Genomic DNA, 16,352 nt, shown 5'->3' on the forward strand with positions numbered 1-16,352 from the left:
TCTACTATGTATTTTTGGTGCTACCAGGCATGGCCATTTAAAAAAACCCTAGCAATTAAAATTACAAGCAGCTAGAGGAAGGAAAGAAATTAGATTTTTTTATTACTGAATGCATTCTTCATTTTACTTTTAAAGTTCAGAATGTTGTTCTAGTCAAACACAAAATATGTTCTTCATGTCTGAATGTAAAAGATGTAATTTCCCACCTGCTCAGAACTCAATTTTTTAAATGCCATGAGAAAAGTTAATCTCAGAAAAAATAGTTCAATTTGAGTCATTTCCTGGCTTTCTGGCTCATGATTCAGACATTCACATCCTTGCTGAGATCAAATTCTTCCTCTTCCACCCAAATCCAGAGTATCATCAATGAAAGTCCTCCTATAGGTAAGACCATAGATTTGCTATATAGAAACTGAACCTTGACAGATTCTAATTAGAATTAACATACCTTCCCACAGTTTTGATGTTCTTGCTGTCCCTTGAAATCTTTAAATCAAGTCAGTATTTCCCTTTCCAAAGGAGTATTTTCGCATGGGTGCAAGTGATGTTTTTGAGCGGGACTCAACGGGTTATGTTCTTTGGTTGTATCAAGCAAAAGATCGATTAGATGAGAACATGAGTCCCATCAACTCAAAAAAATGTGACAGAATCCTGTGAAAACCTGTCTTGAGTTCCAGCCTGCAGTACTGCAGGTGGAAATCTTAGAGAAAACAGAAATGTTGCTGCACATTTGCCCTGTTCTTACACACTTCCACAGCATCTACCACTCCCTCAGTGGGACTTTGGTCTGGCCTATGGCAACCATTTACATTCCTAACATCTCCTGAAAAGCACTGGAGGGCTGCCTGGCTAATATTTACTTTTTCTTGCTCTGGCTGGTTGTGGAGCCCTTGCAGGTGTTAGTGGGTGTAAAGGGGTGGGGGTGGGCAGCTGATCTGTCCTTGTAGAACAAAGATATGTGAGCCTGGACTTTAAAAGCCCCTCCCTGCAATTCCACCAATATTTATTCATGTGGATTTCAATTAGTAATTGTTTTTGTTGGTGTTTTGTTTGCTTTATTTTTTTTCCTAGTAGAGGCTAAGTGTGAAGTGATTGATATCTGGGAAAGGAAATCAGGATCAGGCTGTGGAGCGACATTCCATTGTCTTGACACAAAATAACAAATAACTCACCTCTAAATCTGTGTCTCGGGAAATTAAAGTGTAAAGCAGTGAAAGTCATTTGGAGGTCATTGAGATGTGAAGTGTGACCTGCTCCCCAGCACTGAGTAGCTCAGCTCTCAGTGACGGCCTTGAGAAATCTCTCCATCAGCTGGGGAAGGGAGGGAAAGCAGGTACCCAGTGCCTGGCTTGTTCTCTCCCACGCCTGCTTTTGGAACTGTTGCTCTCACAGAGTTTGCAAACACTACCTGAAAACACGGGTTGTTGTGGTGATTTTATATGCAAACGCAAACAGTAACTTTTCAGAAAATATCTGCACAGTAAAGGACTGTGTTTTGGCAAAACCAGCCTGAGTCCCTCTCCTGGAAGCCTCATCTTTGGCAAGGCTGTTCAGCACTTACCCTTCTCACATCAGCCAGGTTTTAAAGGCTTACCTTGTGTGCCCATCTAGGGTGTGCACCCCACACCTGAACTGGGTGTTATCTGTGTGGCTTTTCCTCCTGCTGTGGGGCTCTCAGATCATCCTGGGGAAGCTGGAACCTAGTGATGCTCTTGGAGCCCAGTTCACTAGAGCCATCTGACACCTCTGCACTGCAAAAATAGAAAGACATTTAGTGGCACCTCCCAAAATGGTAATTTTCCGGTCCTCCTGAAGGCTAAAGAGATATAAGGGACATCCATGAGATCTGGCAGAGTCTGAATGGTCCTCGGTTCACCCTGAGGCCCTGAGGACAGTGCTTGAAGGCTGCTGTGCAGCCCAGCCTGGCAAAGCCTTGCTCAAAGCCAGCAGAGTCATTGGAATGGCACCTCAGGAATTCGGTGCAAGTTCTTTGAAGTGCACTGTTATCTTCATTAAATCATGTAGTAAATTACAGTAGCTCACTGATTTGCAAAAAACTTTTCAGGTATTTTGTATCTGTCTGTGTAGTGAGGGGAAGTGGCACTTTACAGTTACCCAGTCTTGCAGAAGTCTCTGTGTGCCAGGAGACCCTCACAACAGCCAGCCATGGGGGCAGGGAGGGAGCCCATAGAAAAGTGTGGGATTCTGGATTTTATAGGCTGAAATGTGATTCCATTACCCATACTAAGCAGCAGTTTGCTTGGTGAGGTGTCACCAGAGATTTGTCCAGGAAGGAGTTAGTTGCTGTGCATAAGTGTCACAAGTATTTCTTGGATTCTGAGAGCAGCAACATTGACATCCTGGATGGAAAAATACGTCATAGAACTTCCAAGGTTTACATAAAGCAAAAAATATTTGAGAATGGTTCTTTGGCAGGTAGACAGGGACAAATGGCAAAGGGAGAAGGATTTGCTGAACTGGGAGAGGACAGCAGGGGAAGGAGAACAAAGGGGCTCTTCCAGCATCAAAGGATGTGTTCTTCTTTCCCAGTTCTCCAAGGGTGCTGGAGAACATCCTTGTTGGTGGAAAGAGAGGGAGAAACAGAATAGGCAGAAAAAGGGTTCAGAGGGTAGGAGAGGTCAGGGTGAAGGGACATCAGCCTCAGGGGCAGATCAGAGCGAGGAGAGGGCTGCAGAGGAAGGACAAGGGCACCCACAGCAGCAGAGCACTGTGGGGAGTGCTGTATCCCACGTGGAAAACTGAATGTTGTCTTGAGACAGAGAATGGTCTCTTGACAGCCAAAACAGGTCTGTCTTGCTGTGTCACTGGTTCAGCATCAAAGAGCTGAGGAGCATCTGGGAACACACATTTGAGGATAAAATTTCCATTTGCAGACAGGGAAAAGTCATCTTCCCATCAGCACTACAGCAGCCCTTGCCAAAATTAGTCAAAACTAAGAATATACCCTTTGCAGTAGCTGGATGATATTTGTGAAGATACTGGTCATGCTGTAGAGGCAAGGAGCATATCTGGATGCCATGCCTGTGTAACCTTGGCTTTTCACAGCCCTGCTGTGCCATTGCCACGTGTTGTGACAGGAGGGGCTGCTCCCCATCTCTGCCCCAGCACTGGAAGAGCTGCAGCAATTCAGGCAGTGCCATTCAGTGCTGCCAGGTCTCATAGCTATGCTGAAAGCCTCCTACTTTGAATATCAAAGTTTAGCCTCTGGATGCAGCCCTAAAGGAGATAACAAATCAGGCCAGTAAAACTGGCTTGACTTTGTGGGCCAGCCCAGATCCTGATGATTGGTGTTGCAGGGCGTTTCTCTAGGAAAAGGAACTGGTCTGGTGGCTTTTCAGGATTTGCATTTTTACTCACTGATGGGAAACTCTTTGGTTTTCCTTTTCACTGTCACAGGCTCTCCTGTTTCTGTACAGACTTGAGCCAAATTTGTATAAAGAAATGTCATTAAAATATTCAGTGAATAAAGGGGATACATACATCAAAGGAGTAAAGGGGGTTATGTGAAATGACTTGTCCTGCCTTTCCCTGGTGACTAATCAGGATCTGTTCTTCACACCACCTATTTTAAAGTTGCTCAGGAAATCGGTAAGGGGAAACTCTGGAAAAAAGAGAGATTAACGTTAGTGGTTTCTGTAATCTGGCCTAATTTGGAGTTTCCTGATTGATCAGAGTGGTGTGCAAGTCCATGCTAAGCTCCTGTGGCATTTCCTAGTCTCTCCCCCAAGGACTGCAAGCAGTGTGCTTTTCCCTGTTTATTTTTTCCTGTTTATTTATTTATTTTCTGTGCAGGGGGGGCTGGGCTCTGGCAGCTTGTCCAGGGAGACCGCTGCTGCCATGGGCCCTTAATGAGTTTTTTGACCACTGAAGCAGCACAGCATCGCCTGGGAATTGCAGGGGTTCCTCCTTTGCCCACACCAGCCCATTGGAGAGGCCACGGGTTAACGAAGCAGCCGGGGCAGCCTAATGAGCACCAGGGAGCTGGGCAGGGGCACCCCGGTGGCAACCGAGCCCCAGCAGCCTCCAGCAGGACCCAGCACCAGCTGCTCTGTTTTTTCCCCATTATTACTGTAGCTTGAAGTGTTAAAAAACAAACAGCTCCAAAAGTTATAAGGCATTTTGCACTTTTGGGGGTGGTGGGGTCTGAACCAGCACATTAACAATGAAGAGGAGAGTGTTAAAAAAAAAAAAACTAGGAAACAGATTCTTTTTAACCTTTAACCACTTCAAACAGCCAATAAATCATTAGCTACTAATTAACAAAAACAGAAGGGTAACTTACTGTCTGGTAAGCAAACTCTTGGAATCACTGAAAGGCTGGCACTGACTTCAGGATGGCTTTTCTTACACATTTGCACTTACTAAAAAGACAAACAAGCCAAGCTCTGAATATTAAGCTATGCCATGCAAAGCATTTTGCTAAAAGACTGACTTTCTAAAATAAATATATATTTTAATGTGTACAGTGAGCTGAGCAAATGCAGAATTTACAATATGCAACATCTGACCCCCAAGAAAATAGGTTTCCTTCTGGTGCCAAGTGTAACAAGGTAGGTTGTGTCTCATCTGCAACCAGTAGTGGTTTGTCTTTTTTAAGTCTTGGCCATACTTAGAGTCTGCTGCTGAACCATCTCCTCAGCTCCTTCAAAAGACTCAATAGGGTGGATAAAGCAGGCAGAAGACCTCCTGGCTGAAGTTTGGGCTGGAGAGCACAGCTTTCAGCCTGAGCTCAGGGAATATTTGTTATGTTGGAACACTCTCTGATGGCTGGCAAAACCACTCTCCCTCTTCCCATTTGTGAGAAAAGTCAAGTGGCAAGTTTTTATCTAAGAATGGAAGTAGGAAAAAAGTTTTCTGGTGGAGGAAATGTTTGTGAGACCTCTGGAACTGGCTATTATCTTACAGATTAACTAATAAAAGGGTGAGATCCAGGAATCTGAGTGTCACCACTGCTGCTGATTGACTAAACAAACATTTTAACTTTGCAGTATTATTATTACGTGTACAGACACTATCTACTCCGGTTTAATTTAAAATAAGTCTGCCAAAGATTGGACTACTTGCTTAAACCTCTCTAGCAATTTTGCATCCTGACTTGGGAACAGTGGGACATATGATCTAAAATACAAGGGTTAAGTGTTTAGGACAAGGGGTCCCATTGTCTGTGTGTCTTTTCCATTCACTGTGCATCGTTACACCAGCTGTGTCTTTAATAAGTAACTGTGTGGGCTCTCGCAGTTTAAATATTTGCTTAAACATAGTAGAGAATCCAAATGAAGCTGAGATACATGAGAATATCCACATCTGATGTTCTAAGCAGAATCAGAGTGGATTTGTGCAGTAGATTTGCAAACTATAAGCAGATGTGTTTTGATGACTTTCCTCTGTCTGGTCTTCACCTGTAAAACACAAATTCACAGATTAAGCTCCTCAGGGCTTTTCACCAGGGAGAAGCTACGTGTCTTTCTTGCAGTTGAATTTATGGGGAGAAGTCCAGACATTGCTCCGTAACTGAGTTTCATGAAAATTGGATATGGCATCACTAGTAAAATACCTTGACAGTGGTGTTCTCTCACTGCAACCTGAGACAGTCACTACAGGTGGCCAGAGCATTCCATCCCCCTTGCAGCTCAAGAAGGTTGCTCCCCCAGGCCACTGCTGAGGACAGGAGATGATTCTCACTGTTATCTCTGCTATGGTCAGAAAGGGAGCTGCAATTTCCAAAAGACATCCTAGGAGGCTGTCATTCCTGTAGTCACGTTTTGCCTGTGACTCTCTCTGGGCAAGGGTGAATGTCACGGGTTAGACATGAGATAGGAGATTGTCACTCACAGATTAGAACCACTGATCTTCATGAAAGCTCAGTGAGGCAAAGTTAAGTTTCATTACATTGTTTACAGTTTTAGGTACTATTTGCCATCACTTGAGGAACATAAATATGGTTCATCTTGGTTTACAGACAGAGAAAAGGGTAGGGGGCTTATGCTGTCACATGTGGATCCTGACGTAGGACTGTTTCTTTCTCTTCTCCCAGTGACCCTATATGTGACTATAACATGAAAACAATAACAAACAAAATTAATTTCCTTGTGGGATGCACAGAATGCTTGAAGAATCATCATGTGATGGCGATAAAACACTGCAACACTCAGGGCTGCTTTTTCTTCATTTGAATCATGGAATAATGCACTTCTTTCATGGTTTGTTTAAGGGAGACCAGTTTTTCTCTCTGGAACTTTTTGGTACCTCTTCTTGCTCCTCTATGTTACAGCATGTGGTCTTTGAAATTTGAGTCCCAGCTTCTTTCTGGAGAAGCACTAACTGAAAAGGCAGCCTTTTAGGGTTAGGCAGCAAAAGGTAAATTTTCAGCTCCATGAGCAGGAACTCAGTTACATGACTTGCATTGCTATTAATGGGGGTCATGCTGGTAAATTCCTGTCCACCACATTGCACATTTACTCATGAGTGCAGAACTGGCACAGCTAATGAAACTTGCCTTTCGGGTAGCATGTGTTTCAGGAGATGGGTCTGACAAGCAGAAAGGACTGCTAAGTACCCAGATGAAAGTCTGGCTTTTAACTCCTTGAACATATTTCCAGAACATAATAGTGTGAATTAATGCTGGTTAGTGTTAGCTGTTCCTACTGTTAGGGATCAGTCTTGCTCCAGTAGGATTTCATTGAGGCAAAGATCATGCCTGAAATGTGAATGTGTGTGCTGTCATTTAGTGTTGGCAATTCACTTTCTGGTACATTTTCCAAGTGCTACTTACTGTACTTATTTTCTTTCAAACATAGGCCAGTCCTCTGCTAACACTAGCTTCTATAATCATAAACAAATAAAGGAGTTTTTTTTATCATTTTCAGCCTTGCTACTTTCCCAAAGATGATCCCTCCTATGGCTGAGCATCACCTGGTGATTACCAGCCTACATTACTCATGGGCATCTTCAACCCCGTTATTCTTGTACTGTGTCCATTGCAGTGATGGCATCTTATTTCCAAAACTCTTCTCCAGCCTTTACTTTGCTAGGCTAAACATGCCAAGTCCATTTTGCTTGTTTGAAATGGTAAACTTGGCAGTGCTCTGGCTGCTGTTCTGTGCACCTGCTGTAGTTGGAAGGTATTTTTAGTAAATGAAAACAAAACTGCCCAAACATTCTATCCTGTTCAGTGTGAGTTTCAGAAAGAAACTTTCCTAATACGCATCTGTGCAACAGCCCAGTGTTGTATTGCCTTTTTAACATTTTAATCTCATCATGGTTCCTCATTGTTTAGTAGTTAAATAGTAGGGTTGTTTTACTGTTTTTCATCATTCAGTGCTGAGACTCCCAGAATCTGCAATAGGAATTCTTGTCATTAGATACCAAGTTTCATGTTGTGGGATTAATTCTCTTTCTTGCATACGCCTATTCAAAGTGATTTTTTTAATGCATGATATTCTAAATATCCTTTTAATCACCAGTAACATATATTTAACATTAATCAAAATGTTTAATGAATAAAGTCTGTTTCATTCATTTCATTCGTTTCATTCATGAATCATTTCTCCTAACCTCCTAACTTGGGCTTTCTCTGATAAAGTCTTTTATCTATTTCCCATTATTTCAATTATAGAGTATTCCCTATACTGTTAGGATATGAGTAGTGTGTAGTACTTGCCACGTATTTTGAGTTCTTGTCCCATTGAATCAGTCAGAAAATCTCCCTTTCCCAGTAACATATTCTTGCATTTTGGGAAAAGCCTGTCAAATTCTGTCAAATGAGCCTTTTAACATGGTCAGAAAATCACCTTGTGTTTGAACTAAGTATGGTTTGAACTGCCAATAGATTTCTTTTCATTTACTAGAATATTCCCTTTCTTCATGGTTCTGTGTGGTCATCAGAACCAAAGGGATGCCAGAGATCTGTACTGCAGTGAACAGCCAACATCTAGAGAAACACTTTTCAGTTTCTGTGTTAAATAAAAGTAGAAAAAATCAATTTGCTCCTGCAACTAGTGACTGTGAAGGAGCAGCTGCAAAGTGCTGAGTCTATCAGGTTGCAATCATGATTAACATTGGGCAGATCCCCCCTGCTGAGGGAATAAATACCATGCCTTTGTCAAGGCTCCCATGTAAGAAACAATAGATTATTTCAGTGAACCACAAGAACATAAATGTTAATCGAATCATTCCTCTGAATGAATAGAAGTAGCACCCAGAATGTAAACATTTTAATTTTGGAAGGGAAGGTCTGCCTGTCAGTTGGTTACTTTTCCATGTATTTTTTCATTTACTTTGAAAAGCTGCTCACTGACATTGCCATCATTGCATACAATAACATTTTCAGTACTTCAGATACGTATGTTTCCTGTCTTTCCAAGCTAGGCAGTGGCAAAGTCCAGGGAGTATAGGAAAAAATAAAAGCTGACTTAATATCACTCCAGAGAGGTCAAAACCTTATACTGAATAACTGCCAAACTATGTGATCACATTACTACTTGGTAGAGGAAATGGAAAATACTTTTTAACTGGAATTGACACCAGGAAACATATTTTAAAACTGTTTTTTATACATTGGGATAATTACCCTTAAAAATAAATCCGTCTCTATACAGATGATGAAAGTGGCTCTAAACATTTTAACAAATTTATGCGCATGTGAGTGAAACAGAAAGAGGATATTTATCCCCTTACTGGTTCCTTGATTGCTGTACAGATAAGGAATTTTAGAATACAGTCAAGCAGTACATGTTTTAAAGCAAGTGTACAGCAAACTTCAGATGCCCAGCCATCTTCATTTTCATATGGATACAGCTATTGTTGATTAACACATCCAATAAATATGTTTTGACTTTCAGTGTACCTGGTCAGATTCTGCTGACTTCATTCCTGTGGGGTGTCCCTTTGCAAAGCCAGTAGAGTTCAGCTCAGTGCTTCTCTTGTACTCTTAATGTCCTCAGCAATCTTGCACCAGTGGTAGATGCAGACCCCCTTGGCTCTATATGAACACTAAACATGGAAACAGTTTTCTTACAGGATTTGCTAGTTCTTCACTGAGGCTGCTATGCTGCTGTTTATACATGCACCCTTTTTAACAGTCATAATGTACTTCTCCACTGGACAAATCTGTCTCTTGAGTTTCTGCACAGCAAACATCATCTCCTGTCAGTCACTCTGGGATACATCTCATCAGTGACAAAATTAGTGAAGACGGTGAAGGATTGGTTTGTGGTGGAAGCACAAAAGTTTCATGGCTGGTATTGAATTCCTGGTGGTCCCATAGGAAAGCCTGTCTGTTTGGGTCACTGAATTTCCCCACTCAGTAGGTGCTGCAGTGGGGAGAACAACTGGCAGCAGAAGACTGGCAGAGTGAGCCAGTAACAGTGGAGGTGTGAAGCTGAGTGTGATAATTCTAGCTTTGTTGCTCATATTCACCAGGGCACATTGTGATTGGGTGAGCAGGAATTTCCTACTGCCTGGGAGAAGCAGGGGTGAGGAAAAGCCAGAGCTTTTATTACTGCTCTAAAACACACTTTCTTCCCATCTTCCATTCTACACCTGCAGTGTCAGTCTGTCAGAGCAAGCACAGGTGCATCCATCATTTTTGATTGTCCAGCTCCACAGGTTATTGGTCTCTATTTTCCTGTAACTAGAAACTGGGGGTTTCTCACCTAACCCAGCAATGGGCAGTGGTTTTTTGTGCATTCCATCTTGTAGCTGGAACAAGCAGGTTTCATCCGAGTTCCCTCCCAGTCATCAGACAAGACCTCATTTAAGCTTTTATAGAGGCCTGAGCTCAGTTTCTGGTAGCCTTGACAGAGTAGGCCCTTCAGAGAAAATGAGATTTAAGCCAAGCCTTTAATTTAAGCCTCAGTTGTAATAATACATCATTTTAGGGTTTTCATTCCCTTGAGGTGAAGAGGTGCAAAATGAGCATAATTTATTCGAATTTACTATGTAAAAGTGAGAAAACACCTGTTTGATTCAATTGTGGAAAAGACCAAAGCCACTTCTGACCACCCTGTGTATTGTACTGAGCATGTGTGGACTCTGATCCAAGTCTTCCATCGGAGTTTTTCCTTGCCTAAATGTCATGGGACAACCTAACTTCTGCTGTTCCATTTATGTCTTCTATTTTTGTCCTCTTTGGGGGGTAGTAAGAAGTATGATGTGGATGGAGCTGACTGAACCAGCATTTGAATCCCATGTGTATGTAGCACTGTATGACGTGTGCCATTTATTTTTTGAAGCCAAACATTGGCCGATTAGGAATTCCCCATGGGCCCTCTGGGGAGAAGGTGGCTGTGGTGACCGTGGATGACTGTGACACAGCAGTGGCCGTGCGCTTTGGGAGCCTCATTGGAAACTACACCTGTGCTGCCCAGGGGACTCAGACTGGCTCAAAAAAGTAAGGGTTCCCTGTATTTGTGTTACCCACTTATTGCCTTTTTCCAGTGGAGGGTCAATAGTGTGCAATTAACTAGTAAGTTGGAAAAACAGATAGGATGTAACAAGAAAAACTAATGAAGTTTAGTTGGGGACATGGAATTACTTCCGTCATTTAAGAGTTTTATCTTAAAAGTAAGTAGAAAAGAAAGGATATAAACAAGCAACCATTGAAAATCTTTGTGTGTGAGAAAAGGTTTCCTGTGAAGAAAGAAAAGAAAAATAGTAGTTTTGAGTTTAAAGAGGAGGTGAAGAGCAAGCAGCATAGGGGAATATAAAGTAATGAGTGGTTGCAGAGAGACCACTGAGATACGCATGGTGCTCAATATCCCCAGAGAGAGGCACACTATAAAATCTGGGGCTAATCCAAATGGCCAGATGATAATAACAACTTCTCGCACAGTGTGGAGTCATTCAGTAGAACCTACATCTGCTAATTGTCATTAAGACTAAGATCTTCAGAGGATTTTAAAATGGTTGGCACTATATAATAATTAAGTCATTATATAAAAATGTACCCCTTCTCAACCTTGTGCTGAGCAGCATCAGCCAGTCCCTGCATGACTGGGGTCAGAAAGAAGTGTCCTGTGGCTACATGTTTTCCTCTAATTTTCATTTTCTTCTCCATATTAGCAACTGTTAAGGACAGGTCACTGGATACTATATGCTCCTAAATTGAAAGTTAGTGTTACTGGACAGTCCTTGGATTACAAGCTGTGGAAGTTCTCATGTAGTAGAGGGAAGTGCAGCTTATATGTGCTTATGGAAGCAGTAGGATAAAGAACAAAACAAATTCTTTGCAAGAAATTACAAGCATTTCTTTCTTTCTTCAGATCTTTGGACCTAACTGGCCCTCTCCTCCTTGGCGGTGTCCCAAACTTGCCTGAGGATTTCCCAGTGCACAACAGGCAGTTCATTGGCTGCATGAGGAACCTCTCCATCGACAGCAAGCCCATCGACATGGCTGGTTTCATTGCCAATAATGGCACTCTGCCAGGTATGGGCAGCTACTGCCCCAAAGGTCAGCACCAGAAAGGTGTCTGCCACAGCTGGGTGTGTGACACGGCTTGAGGTGTCAAGGAGGCTGGCACTGCAAGGAGCCCCAGGAAGGGGAAGGGGACACAGGGTTCTGAAATTACCCCTGTCCCTCAACAGAGCATTGTTGAGGGCAAAGCAGCTGTGGGACAAGGGCTTAAGGTGCTGTGTGGCATTGTGCTGTCACTGCCTCTGGCCAGAGCTCATTTGTTTGAGCAAGGTGCAGTCCACACCTGTGCCAGGGAAGCATACAATAGCCCGTGGTACAGGGTACACTTCCAGGATTCAGCAGCACATGCGAAAGGACTGGGCTTGTTTAGACTTTCTGCATTGCTATGAGTTTCAGCCAGGAATTTACTCCAAAATTAACTTTTTGTCTTCTATTTTTAAACTGCCTAATAAATGTCATTTTGCTCTGAAAGCCAGTGGGATTAGTTAATGAAAAAGACAGCACTTATAATGACTTTTTAATAAATTGTGTTTGTTCCGTAAATAAAATTCTGCAATCCCCCAAATGTGAAACCTGCTTCATGGAGCAGCCTGTTGGAGGTTCTGATTTCATCTCCAGTCCTTGGATCCCTGATCAGGATTAGTCCCAGTGATTAGGTATACAGAATGTTCTCAACATCCTAAAACTAGCTCTTACAGACAAAAATGGAAAGTCCCTTCTGTCCATGCTGCTGAAGGTCTGCGTAAGAGCTAAATTGCATTTCTAAAGTATGTTGCATTGATTGTGGATTAAGGAGGGAGTCTTAGCATATGCGTTTGATAGACAAACTTGTCTTTATGCATTTAACACATGATCAGCTTACATAAACTTTTGCCATCCACATTTTGCTTCACTGCCTTCAAAAATACTTTTTTAAAAAAAGAAAAAACCCAAACTTGCACTAGCCATGTCTTCTTTTTACATAAAAACTCAAACACAGTAATTCAGAGCCTTTTTCTCATTAAAACCATACAAAGGAATGGTTTTCCTGAATTCCAGGCTGTGCAGCGCAGAGGAATTATTGTGAAACCAACTGGTGCCAGAATGGAGGCACGTGCATCAACAAGTGGAACACGTACATCTGTGAGTGCCCCGTGCGCTACGGAGGGAAAAACTGTGAGCAAGGTAGGCTGCAAAGAACTCTCTGTGCATTGTCATGTGTGCACATCTCATTGCCTGTCACTACCATCTCACAAAACATATGTTCAGCTGTGATGCTGAAGGTTAACAGAAGATTGCAGTTGAGACTCTCAAATTATCTATTTGAAATAATTTTAGAGATCCCCTATATAGTAGATGACATACTGTCATGAATAAGAGCAGCTTTCACTGATTTATTTACATAAGCAAAGTAGTTCCAAAGAACTTGGCTGTATTTTGTAATTTGTTTATAGTAAAAATGCCTGATCCTAAGCCCCTTTAAATCAGTGGAAAGTATCCTGCAGACTTTAGTTGGCTTTGACTCAAACTGGGGATGAATGTGCTGTTTTAATCACCACTTTTTTGGCAAGAAGGCTTTCTGTGCTAAGTAAGAGCACTTTCAGTTTTACTGGATTTCTCTTTGATTGAACACAATGTGCATATATGTGTAAAACCTCATTACCAAAGGATAAGGAAGGAGCAGCAGGCAAGTTTTATAGACTGTGAAGAACTTGCTGTCAGTTTTTTCCCTAGAAGTGAGTAGTTACCTATATGAGGAGTCCCATGGAGTTGGTGCTGTAAGGTGGCTGCTCCTTTGCAGTCTTCCTGGATGCTTCCAGCAAAGAAAACATGCTTCTGCTGGGCCAGGTCCAGGTAGTGGCAATTTCTCTTCCCTTTCCTGGGAAGCAGCAATATTGGCTTAAGAGGAGAGGACACGTAGTTAAGTTTCTGTCTTAGAGATAAAGGTTTGCAGAGTGAAGAACAGGGAAAAGGAGTGATGGAGACCTCTTCCAATGCTCCACCTCACACAGAGCCCAGAGCTGTTATCATTGCCCCTAGCCTGGTACCTGCATTCTGTAGCAGCTCCTCAAATATTTTGAGCTTCCTGGGCTTGTATGAAGGTCTGATTTTTCCATGTGTCTCATGTCGTATGTTTGCTGGTGAAGTTCTTGTGCTTTCTTCATGATTGGCTGTTCTCTGTGCTACAACCCCACTCTGATGTATCCTGAGGGGAGTGCCAAGGCTCAGCTATGGTGTGTCCTGTATGGTGTAAATGGGGAGTACTGCTATCACATGCAAAGACTATCCTTCCCTCTGTTTTTCAAATGGAAATCCAGAATTTGATAAAATGTTCGTTTTATTTATTGTTTTCTTATCCCAAACTCAAGACCAGTCCACAAAGTTTGGGATTTGGAAAATCATCTAGGAGCTGCCCTGTAGCCATCCTTGGAAACAGATTTTCAATTCAGATGATAGAGATGATGGCAGTCACAGCAGCACTGCCTCCCCCTGTCCCAGCTGTCACCTCTGCCACCAGCACTGTGCATTCCTGCATGTCCCCTTTGTCACTGAAAAACCCCATGTTCTTGCTGATGCCTCAGTTTGTGGGGTTTTTCTAATAGCTTGAAGGCAGCAGGCTGCTTGGTTCTTTGATCATATTAGTTGACCAGTGTCCCTGTGGAAAAAGTGCAAGCCAAGAAAGAAATAGGATGTGACCATGGAGTTCAGGAGCCCAAAGTTAAAGTCAGAAGGAATCACAGATAAACTATATTCCTGTCTTTCAAATTGCTTATTGGAGGGCTCAGCTATGATCCTGAGAGCATTAGCTATTACTAGGCAACTATTTTTTAAAAAGTCTTAGGTAGAATATTTGCATTTTTGAGTAGTAGTGCTGCATTTCTTCAACCCCTTTGGCAGTGCTGGTTCTGCTTCAGGCTAACAGAGGACAAAGACTTTGGCAAGTTACCAGTTTACCTTTTTTTTCATTTCCTGCTCTTCAAGAACTCTGCGATGTGGTCTACACTAGTGAGGATGGGGTGTTTTGCCTTCACCACCCTCCTAGAACCTGTTAACTCACCTTCTGGAAGCTCCCATCTCCCTCTGCTAATATCTAGAAGGGAGATAAAATTAAGGAAACATTAGTTTCACCTTTATTGTAATTTAAGTCTTTTAAACTATTGGGTGTTGCAATTCTGTGAAGAAGATCTAGCAGCTATGTCTGATTCACTCTTGGATGGCCAGTGTCATTGCACTAGCCTTGGGCTGAACACCAGAGATCTGCACCTAAACATGAGCTTCCACACGTCCAGCACCCACACTGCAGGTGACATCCAGTGGGATGTTGGCAGCGTGTTTCCCCAGGCCTTCTGCCTCCACAGGGAATAGCCCTCACATCTTTCTGCTGGCCTGTTAAATGTAGGACTCTCTTTAGAGTGAACATCAATACACAGGCAGTGCTTCCAAGTGACAAGCCCTGCGCACACAATTTGTTTGCATCACTGCACCTCCAATGGCAGGGAGGTGCTGGGAAGCCTCTGTGGTGACAGGGGAGGTCAGGTCCCATCTGGGGGTAGTGCATGTGGCCAGCCCCTCCATGGACACTCCTGGTCCCAGGCATGAGGAAGGACTGGGGGAAAGAGGAGGGTCAGAGAGGGCTGACAAATGGGGATTTCTATTTAACTAGCAGGGGAAGGTGCACCCTGGCCCCAGGGAAGGGAGGGAGGTTGGGAGAAGGTGTGGGAAGGGAATGATATTTGTAAGTACAGAAAGTCACCACCAGTGAGAAAAGGAAGAAGGTGGCTAATTGCCATGCCAGTCCAGTTCTCCCAGGAGCAAAAGCAAAATGCTTGCAAACAGCATTCCCAACCTTCAGCAGGTGGGAAGCCTGCAAGTTTGCATCCTGCCTCTGTGCTCCAGAGGCAGATGGGCTCAAAAATCTCAGCAACAGTCCAGAAAACCAGCAGCAAAGTTGGAAGCTGAGGTTGCTGTGAAGGTCAGCAGGGTAGAGGAAGGCATAGACTGACTTTTGCACAGGTGGAGCAAGGAAAATAATCCTACTCAACACTGATGTCCTGGTTACTTTTACACTGATGTGGTGCAGTGTGGTGATGAATTGTGCCCTAGCCCAGAATTGTACCCTGGCCCAGACAGCCAGAGCTCAAGCACTGCATTCAAGTTTTAAGCAACTTAAGGACATCTGTATCTGGTGACAGTCTTTTTTTAAGTTGCTGTCTGGTTTTCAGGAGCAGACTGTGCTGCTGTTGTTCCACCATATGCCTTCTCTGACATTTGTAGTGTGACTGAAAAGAGGAGATCACAGGAGGGAGAAGAGCCGCCCCTTGCGGCTGCCTGCCCTTAGCCTGATGTGGTGTAGTTGGGTAACCACATCTTAAGGAAGGGCAAGTCAACTTACACCTCTGGCTTGACTAGTGGTAGCCCACTAGTCCCTGACATTTTGTTTCTCACAAATGGGGAGCTGAAGGGCTTGCACTTTACACCAACCCCTGCACTCCACTCCCCACTCCAGCCTTTCCCTTTATAGACACCAGCAGGGGAGACATACAACAATTTGGGTTTTGGCTTGATTCCTCAAATAAATGCAACTTCACATCAACTTTGCATCATTTTCTGCTGTGGTGTCATCCCTCAACCTTTTTCTAAGGACTTAGCATTTCATAATAACACACACGCATTTGTGTATACATGATCTCTCCTACTGCAAAAAATCCAGAAAGTGTCAGCAGATTTGGTAGTGTGGAGCAGAAGGGGAAAGACTGTTGAGCCCTGTCATTTCACTGACCAACATGGACTCAGCACATGATGAAATAAAAGGCTGGGTGCTAATCTGTGGTGCTTGTACCCTGTCTCTAAGGCCTGTTTCCACAGGCAAGAAGCTGCCATGAACTTCACCAACGTGCCCATGAGCAAGGATGTCAGCAAGGGGCTGACTGCAGATCCC

The 16,352-nt window shown here is 43.2% G+C and overlaps 1 protein-coding gene across 1 annotated transcript in view; it reads left to right on the forward strand.

The window, feature by feature from the left end:
- The window catches only part of CELSR1 (cadherin EGF LAG seven-pass G-type receptor 1), a 160,784-nt gene that overhangs the window by 104,815 nt on the left and 39,617 nt on the right, over nt 1–16,352 (forward strand). The window contains exons 6-8 of the mRNA XM_062490779.1: nt 10,254–10,411; nt 11,283–11,446; nt 12,473–12,598. Coding sequence (XP_062346763.1) covers nt 10,254–10,411; nt 11,283–11,446; nt 12,473–12,598 — 448 coding nt within the window. The remainder of the gene's footprint in view (nt 1–10,253; nt 10,412–11,282; nt 11,447–12,472; nt 12,599–16,352) is intronic.

This window comes from Cinclus cinclus, chromosome 4 (assembly GCF_963662255.1).
Source record: "Cinclus cinclus chromosome 4, bCinCin1.1, whole genome shotgun sequence".
Classification (NCBI taxonomy): Eukaryota; Metazoa; Chordata; class Aves; order Passeriformes; family Cinclidae; genus Cinclus; species Cinclus cinclus.